Raw genomic sequence first — 15869 nt, forward strand, 5'->3', positions numbered from 1 at the left:
CCTGTACTTTGCACTAATTCTAAACTCATTTGGTGCCATATGAAGCCCAAGAGCTGGAATGGGGGGAGCAGACAACCAAGCTCCAGCATGTCGGACAGACAATGAGAGAAGTCGGGCGGATTCTCTCTCACAGGCTAGATTCTCTTTGAGAACATGAAATTTTTCATTATCAAATTTCTCCCTTGTCCGCAATGAAATTTTAAAAATATATCACTTAGAGATATATTTTTAACCGAAAATTCCAAATAACCTAAACCCCCTCATGAGCTGGCTTTGAGTAAAATCGATATTCGCCAAGTCGAAATCTGTCACTGACTTTGGGCACGCCAGACTTATGAAAAAGTAAAAACTTGAAAAACAGTTCAGACATTTTTCAATCATTTTTGGTTACACGCAATATTTGCTGGAAGTGGGCGCTAAATAGAGACGGAGGTGTTTCCCGGACGGCAAAAAATTAGTAGTATTGCACAGGAAGGCCAGTTGTAGCAATACAAAGAGCATTTCTCAAACAAGACCTACATGAAGTCTATCTGATCGCTCTGTTCATTAGACAACTCTGTACTGACCGAACAACGGAAAAAAGATTTACTGTAGTTGTTGTTACACCAAGTTTCTCTTGTGAAGACTGTTAGAAGAAGTACTAAATACATAGTCTAGAACCGAGCAGTTTCTAATAGATAGTCTAGAAGTTAACCCACTAACATTTAAGAGAGAGACAAAGATGGACTGTCATCTAACAACATGATCTGAGGCTAAGGATTGTTTTGTCGATTTAACTGATAGCTGATCGAAGTCATGTAAATCGGTTTCATCAAGGACTTGGCCATTCCAGAAGCGGACTGTCAAAGATGGACTGTCATCTAACAACATGATCTGAGGCTAAGGATTGTTTTGTCGATTTAACTGATAGCTGATCGAAGTCATGTAAATCGGTTTCATCAAGGACTTGGCCATTCCAGAAGCGTTTGAGATCACGTTTGCGGACAAGGGAGCAATCTAATTCAGTTTCAATCAGCATAGCGATTATGAACACGATTTTTCTCCTTCACTTTATCATTCCAGCAGATTGGACCGAAAACAAAATCCTTTTAGGTGTTGAACGGCTCACTTCACAACTGGTCGAGTACGAACAATTGTCTGCGCTTTTTTCTAAATTGTTTGATGCATTTGACCGTAGATTTATCAATATTAAGTGTGTCAGAAAAACTAATGGCTAAATGTTATTATTCTTATTATAGGTTTACGCACCATGTACAAACTCAAAAGTGCCTTCAAAACCAAAGATTAAATAAAATTTTCAGTTTTTCCCATAATCAAACTCCTGGGGGTATTAGTTCCATTTTAAAAGGCAACTTATTCCATTCAAAAGGAACAGCAAAACTGAATGGTCTTCGCCCAAATGCATGCCTGACATTAGGAACCTTCAAATTGTACGCATATTGGCATTTAGTCAACTTATCATTTCGGAAAACTAATGTGCCAAGATACACGGGAATTTTCCACGGAAAATGAACCAAACGGTGACCAAAAAGTAGAATTTTATAGAGGACACGGTGTTTCATAGGTAGCCAATGAAGCTCTTTGATATAATTTGCTGTTGGTGAACCAGTTGATAGCCTAAAAAAGAGACATGCTGAGTTCATTATATGCTGTAATTTCTGTATACTATACACAGGTAGTCCATAGTACAGTGAGTTGCAGTAAATAGTCGCGAGAGAATCATTACCCGAACTAACTCGATCAACGACTTTCTGCCAAATTTCTGATGGAATAAATTTTTCGCAAGGAATTAATAACATCGTCGACACACAGAACCAACTTATTTTGTATATGAAAATCTGGAGTCCAAGTTGAAGACCAACAAAGTAAAATTGTTAGAAAAATTAGCGTCAGCTGGAAGCTCAATATCGCTATTTAGACTGTTCTTTCTACTAATAAACATGCACTGTGTTATTAGAGTTCAATCGCAGCTTAGCACCACTGAACAACTTTTAGAGTCGTTCGTATCAAATCAAAAGCCCCCTGATTTATCGAAGCATTGTAAACAAAAAAGATAACAGAGTCATCGGCATAAAAATGATAATTGACAACAAGACGTTCAAACAGAACTTCCAGAGCAACAAGATAGCATGAAAAATGAACGGGACCTAGAACAGATCCTTGAGGAACAACCGTTTTTATAGTTCCTATTATCGAATATTCATTATCAACCAACAATCTACTACTCAGAAAATTATTTAAAAATCTAAGCACTTTATCTTTGAAATCCAAACTTGTTTCAAGAATCGAAAGAAGTAATTCATGACTGAGTGTCAAAGGCGGCTCAGCTGATAGCTCAAGTTCAATATAAAACGTGCTGTTTGTCTTATCCAAATTGAAGAGCAAATCATTCGTCATCTTAACGAGGGCTCTTTCTGTAGAAAATCACTCTTAACGACAACTCTGTGAACGAATTCATTGAGTTAACTTCAGCTTTCAGAATTTCAGGACCGCAGTGGGAATCGATGCAATAAGTTTTCACTTTAGATAAAAAGAACTCAATGAGGTCGTTTGCAAGCTGTTTTTTGTTTCCGTATTTTGGGAGCTGTTCCACATTTTGACCAAGAAGCAATTTTAAGGTGGCATACTTTGATAGCTACAATTTTCCATCAACGCATTGTCAATGTATAAACTACACTTCTCTAAGAGTTTTTTGAAAATACATATGGGTAACATTGTATATTATTCAGATTTTAGAACAGATCTTTCCGACTTTCTATATTTATGCTCTGCTTTTCTCTGCATTCGTTTCATAGCCAAAAGCTGTGTCATTGTCAAAAAACGGACATTGATGTTTATTAAAAGTTTTTATTTTGAGTGGTAGAACGGAGTCCAAAATATGCCCAAACCTTAGATAAATATCCCATGCTTCATCAATACTGGAGGCAACATCAAACTTTAAGCACGGCTTCAATAATTAATAAAACCTTCTCCCAAACTTCTTCAAATTTCTATATATCAACTGGTGTTGAGATTTACGTTGTTTCAAATTGCTGAGCGAGAAGCAAATAAACGAATAGTCCGGAGAAGTAACAAAGCTATTCGATTTTACATTAAATGAAATATTGTTTGACGCTATAACAAGGTCAGGAATCCCACCACTTCTATGCGTTTTCTCGCAGGCGTACTGAGTGAGGTCGAAATCTTCAAAAAAGAGTTCCAGATTTTCGATGCATCGTTATTTACATTGTGAAATGTTAAAGTCACCCAGAACAATCTTGTCGAATTGTATTCTTTTTTCTTCAAAAAGAATCTTAATGTGATCAATGAAAGATTTAATATTTAATCCAGGTGGTCGAAAAACAGCGATTACTAAATAACTGGCCCTAACAGTTAAATAGGCATAACAGCATTCAAAAAATTCAGAGGCAGACTTTTCAAAATTTTCCAAATGTAGATCACATCTGTAAAAGAGGCAAATTCCACTTCCTCTTTTATTAACCCTTGGTGCACAATAGAAAAGAAATCCTTGGGGACAACACTGCTTTAGAATAAAATAGTCACCTGAGTTGTTCGCAATCCACGATTCTATAAGAGCTCCAAAACTATCATTTACTTCCAAGAGGGCATTTACATCTCCCATTTTATTCCTGACAGAGCGTACATTATGTATACAAACGTTTAGTTCTGTAGATATTTCTTTCGTCCTTTGTTTTAATTGAGGAATGGCTAGTAGTCAATTTTCATCCACTTTAAATGTTCAAAGTGTCGGTTTCGTCACCGATATTTTCGGGGATGTAACAGAGAATTGGCCGGCAAGCTATCACAGTCACCCTCATTCAAAGTTCTCAATAGGTTCCCGCAGATCCGCCTGAATTTGTGTTTCTATATGCCGAACGGTTCAGGGATAGAAGACACTACAGACTTAGTGAAGTTTTGTTTCTCGCCAAGTTGCCATATTGTTTCACATTAATATTTCTTCGCCTAAGTTCAAATTGCATGAGGGGAGAGTTTTGCTAACATCAAGTTGTACAATATAAGATTTGGTTGTCCCTAAAATCCAGCGGTACATAAAATTTCCGAGGTTGGGAATGAATGACGCATTAGGAGAGGCTTCTGGTAAACCGCAGATCAAAATTGTTTAAGGTTGGTACCGAAGTGAGCAAAAGCTTAATTGGAAAATTTGGCCTAGGCGAACAAAACCCAAGAGTACTTTTTTGCGAGAAAGGTGCCAGAGCGGAAAACTTAGTGTTCTCAATACCTGGTTCGAGAAAATATAGTCAAAGCTGTGGACCTGGAAAAGTCGAGATAGAAAAACAAAAACTTAGATTGACTACTTTCTGATACCTAAGAGGCTTTGCAACTCAGTACTCGACGTGACTGCCATCCCTTGATTGCGAAATTGTGACTCCGTTTGAAGAAAGTCCATAATCCGTATGGAGCTTATGCAATGGGGTCGTGTCACGCCTGAAAACGAAATCAAGCGAAGTTCTCTGCAATGCTCAAGGACCGTGAATCTTACAGTAGCAAAGAAAAGTTTGACAGAATGTTCTGCATCAAAAGACGGCACTCAGTTTTGACCCAAGAAGTGAAGAGAACCGCAAAAACAGGATGAATAAAGAGATTTTTAATTCAATGAATGAGGGAAGGAAGCCAAGATGGATGACTACGCCTCGCACAATCAGTTAAGTAGCAAGAAATGCAACAAGGCTAAGGATGTTTTAGTAGGAAGTGTAAGGAGGTCAAAGATGTCTACCAATTATCTACCAAGCGCATGAGAAAATACAAGAGGTAACATGTATATATAAAAGCTCTCAGAGTTCAGCTATGCGCAAAGTAGATCAGGAGACACCCTAATGCAGCCTGATGCTGTAAAAAGATGGGTGGAGAACGGCAAAGAAAGCTATGAGGAGCCAAACCGAAAAAGTTACCGTGCAGTTTTCGAAGGTGAGCTCAGTTGACCTAAGATACTTGTAGGAAACTGCTGCCGCTTTAATGACGACAAAGATTGGGAAATCTGCTGGGCTCGATGAAATCAGCTCAGAGAAGCTCAAAGCTCTCGGTAGCGACTTTGTTGCGATTTTATTTAAGTTCTTCAATCAGCTTTACGATGAAGGTGCACTGCCGAAAGAAATGAGCAAATTAGTGTTCCTCCCTTTACCGAAAACGACCGGAACACTTCGGTTCGAAGAACACAAAACTAAAAGTCTTATGTTGCATCTGACTAAAATCTTGATAAAGGTCTTGTGCAGAAGGAATAAACCGAAAATTGACAACCAATTGAATACTCAGGATGGTCTTCTAAGGTCTGACTCTGAAACTCTGTTTCACACAAGGAACTCTGTTTACCCTTTAAAATGTATGTTAATGTTGCATGGAAATGTTGAACGATATATATTTGTGCTTGGTTGAATACAAAATAGATTTCGACCGAAATGTTCAATGAATGGATGCACTTGCTAGGCTACATAAACAAAAGTCTCCGTCTGATCCAAGTACTCTATTACAAACAAACTGCTACCATACGAGTGCAAAAGGAAGTGAAGGCAGCAGTTACTACAAAAAGGAGTGAGACAGGGCTGTATGCTCTCCTCTGACCGCTTCTTTTTACAGTGAAATTAAAATCAGTTCCTTACGGGGTGTTTCTTTTGGAGTTTTTAATGTGAATAACTTTCGTTATGCAGACGATACGCTATTGATTAAAACGAGCGAAGAAGACGTAGAGAAACTTGTTAACTAAATGGACACAGTCAGCAAGCAATACGGAATGGAGATCAACGTAAAGAATACTGAATTCATGACGATCTCCAGATGAAATCCTCAAATTCAACATCAGTTTGAATGGAACAATTCTCAAACAGGTCGAAAAAGTTCAAATACTTAGGATGACTAATCTCATCTGAAAGCAGAAAGACCCAAGAGCTAAACAACCGAATTGGACAGGCCAAAATGCCTTCGCTAAGATGAGCAGCATCCAGTCTTTAAATGCTACATTTACCCCATCTGGTCGTACTGTTCGGAAACTTGGACCATAATAAAGAGCATCGAAAGCAGAAAAGAATCTTTTCAAATGTGTTTTCGGCGCATGCAAAGGATATCGTGGAAAGCAAAGAAGACTAACTCACAAGTATTACTGCAAGCGGGATGTACCAGAGGCCTACTAAGAGCATAAGAACAAGATAAGTACAATTTCTTCAAAATGTTTTTCGCAAGCAGAAACTAGTTCAACTAATCGAAAGACAGAGAATCACATATATGCAACAGCTCCGAGCTTCACCCATCGATATCTTACGAAGAGCAAAAAATCAAGAAGCGCGGAAGGAGTTCTCCAAAGTGGCAATCGATGTCTGGAACAGACACGATACCTGAAGAAGAAGACCAGCCTTCGCTAATTTGTGTTGGAAATGAACGGTCCATTTTAGATGAAGATCAATATGTAATTTCTGGGGGTCTGAAGGAAAATGTTATTGACAATGAATTGAAAACACCCCCTTTGTATAGTATTAGTACAACCTCCGGGCTATTGCCCCTGGGGTGTCAACCCCAGTGTTTATCAGTCTATTTCAGTTTATCTTTTTCCAGTTGCTACATGTTCCACATTTGCACATTATTCGCCAGGTGCACCTGTTCAGTTGATTAAAACGAAGTATTCCCAGTAGATGATGGTGATTGTTTGCTTGTTGAGTACTTCGCCGTAGTTTCTGTATACGCGGAGACAGTGTTGTAAAGTTGCATTGTTCGATGGAAGAAGTTTTCATCTGCTTTTGCAAGTCTATTCTTTATTTCAAATTCACCTCTGCCATTTTGCCTAGTATTTGATTCGCTTTTCTCTTCATGTTCTCAATTTCAACATCGTATACATTCCCGTCTAGCAATATCAGAAGCAGCAAGTCGTGCATCTCAGCATACCTACCAAGTGGTAGCAGTTTGAGCTTTAGTAGGCGTTCCTTGTATCCTGATACTTGTCCATTGACAACCCACTTTGTCGCTTTTATCTGAATTTCGAATTTCGATACGTTTGTCTTGCTGGCATACCACGCTTGCGAGCAGTACGTAAGGATTGGGACAACATATCCTGCGTAGGCGTGTAGCTTTGTTGAGATGCTGCTTTTGTTTGATATGTTACGCTTTATCTGGAAAAACGCACCAGTTGCTTTTTGGATCCGGATTTCACAATTTTCTGTCCAGTTGAGATTTGAGGAGATGATGAGCCCTATGTCTCGCTGTACTGCGGCTTCTTTCAGGTTATTTTTCTTTAGGCTTGCTGAAAGCTGACTTTTTAGATTCAGTAGCTTGCATTTTGAGGCATTGAGCTCCATTTGGTTTTCCTTGCACCACATTTCGATGTGGGTGGTTCCGTCTTCCGATTCCGTTTGGCTCTGTGCGATCATTTTAAAGTCATCTGCAAAGCCGTAGTTTTCTATTTCAGGTTTCATATTGGGGAGATCATTAATGAAAATCAGGAACAGTAGGGGTCCGAATATGGATCCTTGGGGCACACCACTCGTGACATCCAGGTAATCGGAGCAATCATCTTTTATCTTTAGGTACTCTTGCCTGTTTTCAAGATATGAATGCAGAAGTGTCAACAATTTACCGCCTACTTCTAATTTTTTAAGCTTGTCTATAAGGATATGACGGGACACTTTGTCGAAAGCTTTGGCAAAGTCCAGATACACGATTGTGAGTTTGTCAACCGTCTCTTGGTCGTACTTCTATAGAATCTAGGAAAATCAAAAGTTGAATTGTGGCAGATCTGTTTTTTCTGAATCCAAACTGATTTTGATGCAGCCATACTTTGCAGTGCCTAGAGAGGGCATTGAAGATAAGTCTTTCCAATACTTTAGAGATGCAGCAAAGAAGACTAATGGGTCGGTAACACTTGACGTCAGCTGTATTACCTTCTTTAAAGATTGGTGAGATTTGACTGATTTTGCAGTACTTCGGGTACACGCCCTTGTTTAGTGCTGTCTGGAGTACTAATTTTAGCGACTTGCTAAGAGATTTTGAGCATTGTTTCAAGATGATGTTTCCCAGTTTATCTGCTCCCGTTGCTTTGTTTAACTTCAGATTTTCCAATACTTGTTCAATTTCAACATCTGTAATATCAATGGTGCTTAGAATTCTATGTTGGGGATTGATCTGCGTTGTTTTCTTTTCATTATAAACACTTTTGAAGAAACGGTTGAATAGGTCAGCTTTTTCTCTGTCGGATTCACCTCTCGTATTGCTGAGGTATACTATCGGAGGCACATTTGGGTGTTTTCGGATGCTGGCTAAGTACTTCTGGATGTTACTGAACTGTCTTGTTTGAAACACTTCCGCTTTCCTATCGATATGGTTTCTTCTATCACAATAGAAACCTTAGTTTTTCTATCAAGACCGAGACAACAATCTCCCCTTTGGCTCAAGAGCGTCACAGAGTTTCTTTTTTTTCATGACAATTCGGGGGCGCATGCTATCATTTCTAGCGTCAGATGCAAAAATAAATCCTATAGAGGTTACGTAGTTACATCATATTGGTCCAGTAATATAAGATTTGTTGCCAGTAAAAAGACGTCAAAGCTAGAGCAAATTAAAAATATATAATTTAAGACCAAAGAGTACACTATTTTAGAGCATAAAAAAATTTAGAGCGTTACAAATTTTCAATATAAGGCGTTCGTAATTCTTACTACCGCAGGAAACAAACCAGCCTCGTTCGTATATACATACCCACTTTCACAGCTCTGTTCAGCTAATCCTAGTATGATCTATGAGCGCTTTATCTACAGAACAGGAAAAAGTTAAAACGCAAGACAAACCTGGTGTACTTCGTATTCTTCTCGATTGTATTCTTTGTACAGTTGGAATTGTCTAGCTAGATGATAGTTTCCCCATGCTGTCAAACCGACAAGCGCTGCCGCTGCCTTCCAACCCCAACCTGCCCTAGCCCATTGTCCCAGATTACGCGACCAACGGAACACGGGGTATCCTCCCACAGGGGGCATTTCCTGTTTCGGTGCCGTCATTTTTGGCGGTTAACACTCCTTCTATGCCAATGTAAGCGGTGATCAATATGACTCTGAAAATAAAGTAACGATCATCGGAATACGCTGAATAAGTATTTTTTTTAAAAAGGTAAATTAAGAAATGCCCCTCCCCAACACTGGGTGAATATTGGCTGGCCCGGGTGCCTCCCAGCACTACGTCTTCATAAAGCATTTCGTATTGTTTAAATCTATCAAAAAAATGATATATACAAACATCAGCTGAGGAAGTAAAACAAAATACAGACAGCAATAGAAAACAAACAAATAATGACAGAGTAGATGAGTCAAACTAACAGCCTCCCTTCTTCAAGCACGGCTCCCATCGAGGCATCTACAATTCCGCGCCGCGTAAGTATCCTTGACCCACGAATGCAGAGGATAGAACTCCGCAGGAGAGCAAAGCTGATTTTTGTCCTTAGATACGATATGATATCAGCGTAGCTGTCCTTTTTTCGCGCAGAGATCTTTGATGCCAGTTGTTTCAGCGCTTCTGAAGCTGATGGGCCAGCTCCATCAGTGCATGCGAAGACAAGTGGACAAAACGTTGCTTTCTCAACCTCGGTAATTTTTTATTCATATTCGTTTTTTTAATAGATTCATGGTACTTGAAGGCTTAGCTACTGCTTTCAGGGCAGCCTTTTACCAGCGGGTTGAAAATTTTCACATCAAAATAGGTTTTGTTGTACCTCGATTCCCAAAGTCCGTTGGCCTTGATATCTAATCTTGCATCATCATCAGTTGTTGTTGGTTTAAGAGCAAAGGTTTCCCCTTGCAACGGCTGAAGATGAGGTTCGATCTCGACATCATGACAGACATCACTTAACAAGTTTGCAAAGGAATCGCGGAGTTCTTTATATCTCATGTGCGTGTGCCCTCCTTTCGGACAGTGGAGGGCATGTGCCGCAGCTTTCATTGCATGCGCATAGTGATGGCATCTTCACTGGGTCCCAGCCATAGCGAAGGGCAATGCCATCACGAAACTCGGTTTTCGTTAGGTCGAAGTAATAACGCTTCAAAGGCATAGCGTTCAACCAGCTTGATGCACCCTTTTCACTAGCTAAGTCAAGTGAGCGAAGCTCGTTCTTATTCAACTCGCTCTTAATTCTCGTCTTCTTTGATTTAATAGCAACTTTTTTTGTCCTTTTTATTTCAAGTTGCTTTAGTTCGGCTTCCGGCAGAGATAGCCTTGCACGTGGCGTCTTTTGTGTGGCTAATATAACTGTAGAGACTTGAAGAAACTCATCTTTACGTAAATAACAATAAATTTTGAACAACTCAATAACCGGGTTTTATGCGAACCCGTGGATTACTTTATCCTAAATCCTTTGTTATTATTATTAGTAATATTATTATTATTATTATTATTATTATTATTATTATTATTATTATTATTATTATTATTATTATTATTATTATTATTATTATTATTATTATTATTATTATTATTATTATTATTATTATTATTATTAATATTATTATTATTATTATTATAATAATTATTATTATTATAATTATTATTATTATAATTATTATTATTATTATTATTATTATTACTATTATTATTATTATTATTATTATTATTATTATTATTCTTATTATTATTATTATTAATATTATTATTATTATTTTTATTATTATTATTATTATTAATATTATTATTATTATTATTATTATTATTATTATTATTATTATTATTATTTTTATTATTATTATTATTATTATTATTGTTATTATTATTATTATTATTATTATTATTATTATTATTATTATTATTATTTTTATTATTATTATTATTATTATTATTATTATTATTATTATTTTTATTATTATTATTATTATTATTATTATCATTATTATTATTATTATTATTATTATTATTATTATTATTATTATTATTATTATTATTATTATTATTATTATTATTATTATTATTATTATTATTATTATTATTATTATTATTATTATTATTATTATTATTATTTCTGACGTTTGGTACGTTTTTCTTAATTATTACATACGTCTTCGTACATTTGATACACTTGGTACACACACCTTTCATATAGGTGATAATGGCTTGCCAGAGGAGTAATAAAAAATGAATCAGAATTCGGCCAGCGATCAGTCGTGAACGCACAAAGACTCAGATATCTTCATATATGAAGAATGATGCTGATCGAAAAAAGCATATTCAATTCATTTTGTAATTCGGAAAAAATAATTAATTTACGCGTTTTGGTACGGCCAATAAATCGCGAAAAAAATGTTATGATTTTCAATTAATTTTTGTGAATAACGAAAGATCTGCAAAAGGGAGCTGCAATAACGAAAGATCACAAAACAAACCACAGTCAAATTTCGGTAAATTTGGTTTGAAACTTTTAATCAAGATACAGTCAGTACGATTAGAAATCAGAATAAATGAAAACAGTTCATCAACTCTTTGAAGAATTGTGACTGAACAGGAAACTATAGCCTGTTCCAAAACAATACGATGATAAAACAAACTAAAAAACAAGCAATTTCAGTGAACAAGCGTTCTTCTAGTTGAGATCAAGTTGTTGAGCGAAGTTTTTCATCATTGCGTACGCCCGATCAACGAACAATGGTTCCTCGTGTATTCGCAATCCCATGCCAGCAGCAATGTCTCTGAGGTTCTGTTTTGGCAGAATCTTCCTGCGTCCACTCACTGCAAACAGGACATGCTTCACGTGTTGACGAATACGTTCCGGATTGATGACTGCCTTCCTTACTTTCGCGTCGAACTCCTCCCATCGGCTTTCAAGGCTTCCTCGCGTGTTCTTAGCTTTTGGTCGACATTGCACTTCCTGACCCGACACTGGATCAACATAGTAGTAGCGGTCTTTGACTTTTGTCTTCTTATTTGTCGGTTCGTAGTCAAGGTCATCAATTTGATCACTTTTTTCCGCATCGGAACAGGGATCTGGACTGTACGGGGCGTCTCCTGAAGCGTTCTGTGGCTCCAACTCTTGATCAGTTTTTGAGCTGCACTGTATTAGCGGCAAAGCTTCACTGTCCTCTTCATCCTTTTCTTTGTCTTGTTCGTTCTCGCCATCTTCATTGGGTGTTTCATCCTGTAGGTTGTCCTGAGGTGCATCTAATACAGTTTCCAAAACCGTACCAGTTGGTTCCGATTCCATCATTTCTCTTTGTTTTTCAAAAAGAGCCGCAATTTCCACGTCGGTTGGACCTGCAACATAGTGTTTCTTTCGTGTATCTTTCTCGTGGCCAGAATTATCTTCGTAAATAGGCCTCAATCGGCCTTTCGCAAATTTAGTCTTTTCCTGCAGTGTGTCCCAAGCTTTACGAACTGCTGTTGCAGTAAAATCGGTGCTCGTAATTTGAAGATGTTTCTGCACAAGTCTTTTCACAAGATAGGCCAAGTTTGTAATCTTTTGATCGCAGGAGTTTGGGAACACTAATTCTGGCATATATCCAAACTCTTCTTCAAAACGCTCGTGTTGTTTTTGAATGAATGGATAAGTTTCAGCAGTGAACTGGACAAAATTAGGCCGCAGATTTCCGGTTTTATGTCGTCCAGTCCTTATGATGTTTCCAGGTTCGTAACCGTCCAACTCGTCAGTTGTTAACTCAATTAGGGCACCGGGTCTACAGTCGAGTTCGCAATGACAAATGAAGATAGTCATCGCAAGTTGATCACTATACGACGTACCAGACGTATCCTGAAGTACCTCAATGAATTTCTGTTGCACAGTTTTGAGCTCTTGAACAGTTGGTATTTTACTCAACCTTTCATCTTTCCTGACTCCCGTTTGCTCCGCACCTTCGCGTGAGACTTTACGGGTAAGTTCTTTAAAAATTGTCTCCGCTTTTCCCCAATTAAACTTAAATGTACTTGAATGATAGTAGTGCAAGTACTTCAAGAAAACTCTGAGTGCACTCATATAGGTCAACATGGACGTAGATTTGATGTTGTTCTGAAGATTGAAGTCAAGAATAGCGTCTTTAAGCTCATTCACTTTAAGTAGAGAAGTTACTGTGGAGAGAATCTTTCTTATAAACTGTTCGGGGAGCGTACGGATTGAATCCCGTTCGGTTGCTGCAAGGTAATCTTTGTATTCTTTCATGGCTTTCTCCAACGCCTCAGACAAGAACGCAGAGCTATCAATGCAATTACGAACTTCTGCGGGCAAATTGGACCCCAATTTTTTCTTGTTTACTTTGAAGACCTCATGATCGGGATGTTTCTTTTGATTTCACCGATTGTTCGTCAATCTAAGGCAGCATTGATCGCATTGGTAGAGTGCACTTTTTGAATTCACGTTCCCATAGAATGACAATATGAAGGCTCGAACTCGGTGGCTTATACTATGGTACTTCTCCAAGTGCTGTCTCGTGTTGTTGAGGGGCCTGTTGCACAGAATACAAGCCTTTGTTTTAGGTTGAGCTATCCGTCGCCCCAGCCTTTTTCGTTTTCGTCGTCTCTTAGCAGGCTCAGTCGCCTGTACAATATCAGCATTTTGATTAGTGATATCAACTTCAGCTACTTCTGCTGGTCCAATATCAGTTTCGGGTGCGGGATTCATGAACAAAGACAGATTCAACAGATCGTCGGTCGTATCAAGAAGCGCTTCGTCCACAATGAGATTTTCCTGGGTGTTCATTATCAAACTGGCGGCTCCTACGATCCCATCTGTTTCGCAATTCGTTTCAGTAACCAAGTAATCCATTTCGTCATTGGTCCCGCTTTCTTCTCCAAGCTCCATTTTTCAATCAAATTTCAATTTGTTCAAAGATTGATTGGTTGTACCAAATGTATCTGAAAGAAATAGAGTTTTTTGAGATAAACCGGAAAAAGCAGAAAAATTATAGTGAACAAATGATTGTGTTATGAAACGGATAAGAAAACCCATGGAAATTGCTAACGATCACTTCTATAATACAAATACGCATCTCAATGACAGCAACTTATCTAACATATACGCAAAAAACGACTGTACTGGATGTATCGATTTCTTGATGTGGTACACAACTGCACATTAATCGAAAAAAAACCTAGCTGGGGTTAAAGCACTGCCTGTGGCCTCCTATGAACACCTGAAACGAAAGAAAGAACAATTTTGAAGTTTTGAGCAAGTTTGATCGGTTCTACGGACGGTACGGTGTGCTTTAAATTTTTGATACATCTGGTACGGCCAAAATTGCCTTTTACTTCGTACCAGCTGTATCGCATAATTATTATTATTATTATTATTATTATTATTATTATTATTATTATTATTATTATTATTATTATTATTATTATTAATATTATTATTATTATTTTTACTATTATTATTATTGCTATTATTATTATTATTATTACTATTATTATTATTATTATTATTATTATTACTATTATTATTATTAATATTATTATTGTTATTATTATTATTATTATTATTATTATTATTATTATTATTATTATTATTATTATTACTATTAATGAGATACAGGAAGCAAAAGGACTTCAGCATTTGCAACCAAGATTTATCATAACTATGTATAAACACTTTGAGATAGAGGAAGCAAAAGGACTTCAGCATTTGCAACCAAGATTTATCATAACTATGTATAAACACTTTATCTTCTATGATATCTATTTATTGTCTATGTACATACGTAAACCTACTGGAGCGAACTGCTCAGTTTATGCAACCTGTTAACATAACGTGTTAAGTTGAAAGTGTCATTGACACCTATGAAATAAGTGCAGACGAAAAAGAGACTTAGTATGATTCAGTCGCCTCGTGGCCAAATAAATGTTACTGCACCAATCGGTTTTCCTATTGAGACAGTTGAGACTTATATGAATCCAGATCAAAATATTACTTCATCACCAACACAAAAAACACACAATACAGATTCACCTGACCAACTGGTTTGGCCAAATCCTATACACACAAATTTACATCCACAAATTCTCAGACAAATAGCATTCTCTGACAACCTTCTTCACATGGCGCAGTCAACGAAAACTCCATTAGGAGTCAACCCATTTTGGGAACAAGGCGCAACACCCCCAATAGAGTGGAAACAATGATTCTCCACGTTGAAAATGGCGATAATGGCACGCGACAGTATTGAAGTAGACAAACTACTCAAATTGAAACTACAGCCCACAGATTTATTTTATCCGACATTACCAACATACGAGGAAGAATTTGAAGGAGAAACAGAAGATGAAGCCAGAAATAGAGAACAAAGAAACGAAAGAGAAGAGTAGATTTTGAAAACGAATGCAAGGTGATAGAACGCAAAGGAGCAATGGTTGACAGAATCCCGTCGGACGACGCGGACATAAAAGTTAAAAGCCTTATTTATCTTTCACTCGGAGCCGAAGCCAGAAGAAATTATCATCAGAAAAATCCACATACACAGATAGAAAAATGCACCACAAACAAACTAGTACACGAACTCAACATTACATTCACTATTCCACGCAACACTACATTCGACAGATTCAAACTTTTCAAATCCATGCAACAAACACATGAATCACTAGAAACATTCTATAGTAGAATCAGAGAAGCCGGAGCAATGTGCAAATTCAAAGACCTAGAAGAAGATCTGGTAAAAGACCTTTTTTATCTCTAACATGACAAACACTTCTATACAAATGGACTTGTTGTCGGAGGTCAGAACCCAACAACAAGTGCTAAATTTCGCAATAAATAGGGACAGAGGTCAAGCCAACCAACAAGAGATATTAAGAGCACACTCAAGCAGTACCAACTGGTCGAATGTTTCATACATTAGAAACAACACACGGCAACAACAACAACAACAACAACAACAACAACAACAACGCCCATTCAAACAACCCATTCTTCCAACACC

General features: G+C 37.4%; 1 protein-coding gene across 1 annotated transcript in view; it reads right to left on the reverse strand.

Moving 5' to 3' along the window:
* LOC142353065 (NADH dehydrogenase [ubiquinone] 1 alpha subcomplex subunit 13-like) overlaps positions 1 to 9039 on the reverse strand; it is a 33330-nt gene extending 24291 nt beyond the window's left edge. The window contains exon 1 of the mRNA XM_075405260.1: positions 8784 to 9039. Within this exon, the coding sequence (XP_075261375.1) occupies positions 8784 to 8990 (207 nt within the window). The 5' untranslated portion in view covers positions 8991 to 9039. The remainder of the gene's footprint in view (positions 1 to 8783) is intronic.
* Between the last annotated feature and the right edge of the window lie 6830 nt (positions 9040 to 15869).

The sequence above is a fragment of the Convolutriloba macropyga genome, chromosome 14, assembly GCF_964194025.1.
Source record: "Convolutriloba macropyga chromosome 14, txConMacr16.3, whole genome shotgun sequence".
NCBI lineage: Eukaryota > Metazoa > Xenacoelomorpha > Acoela > Convolutidae > Convolutriloba > Convolutriloba macropyga.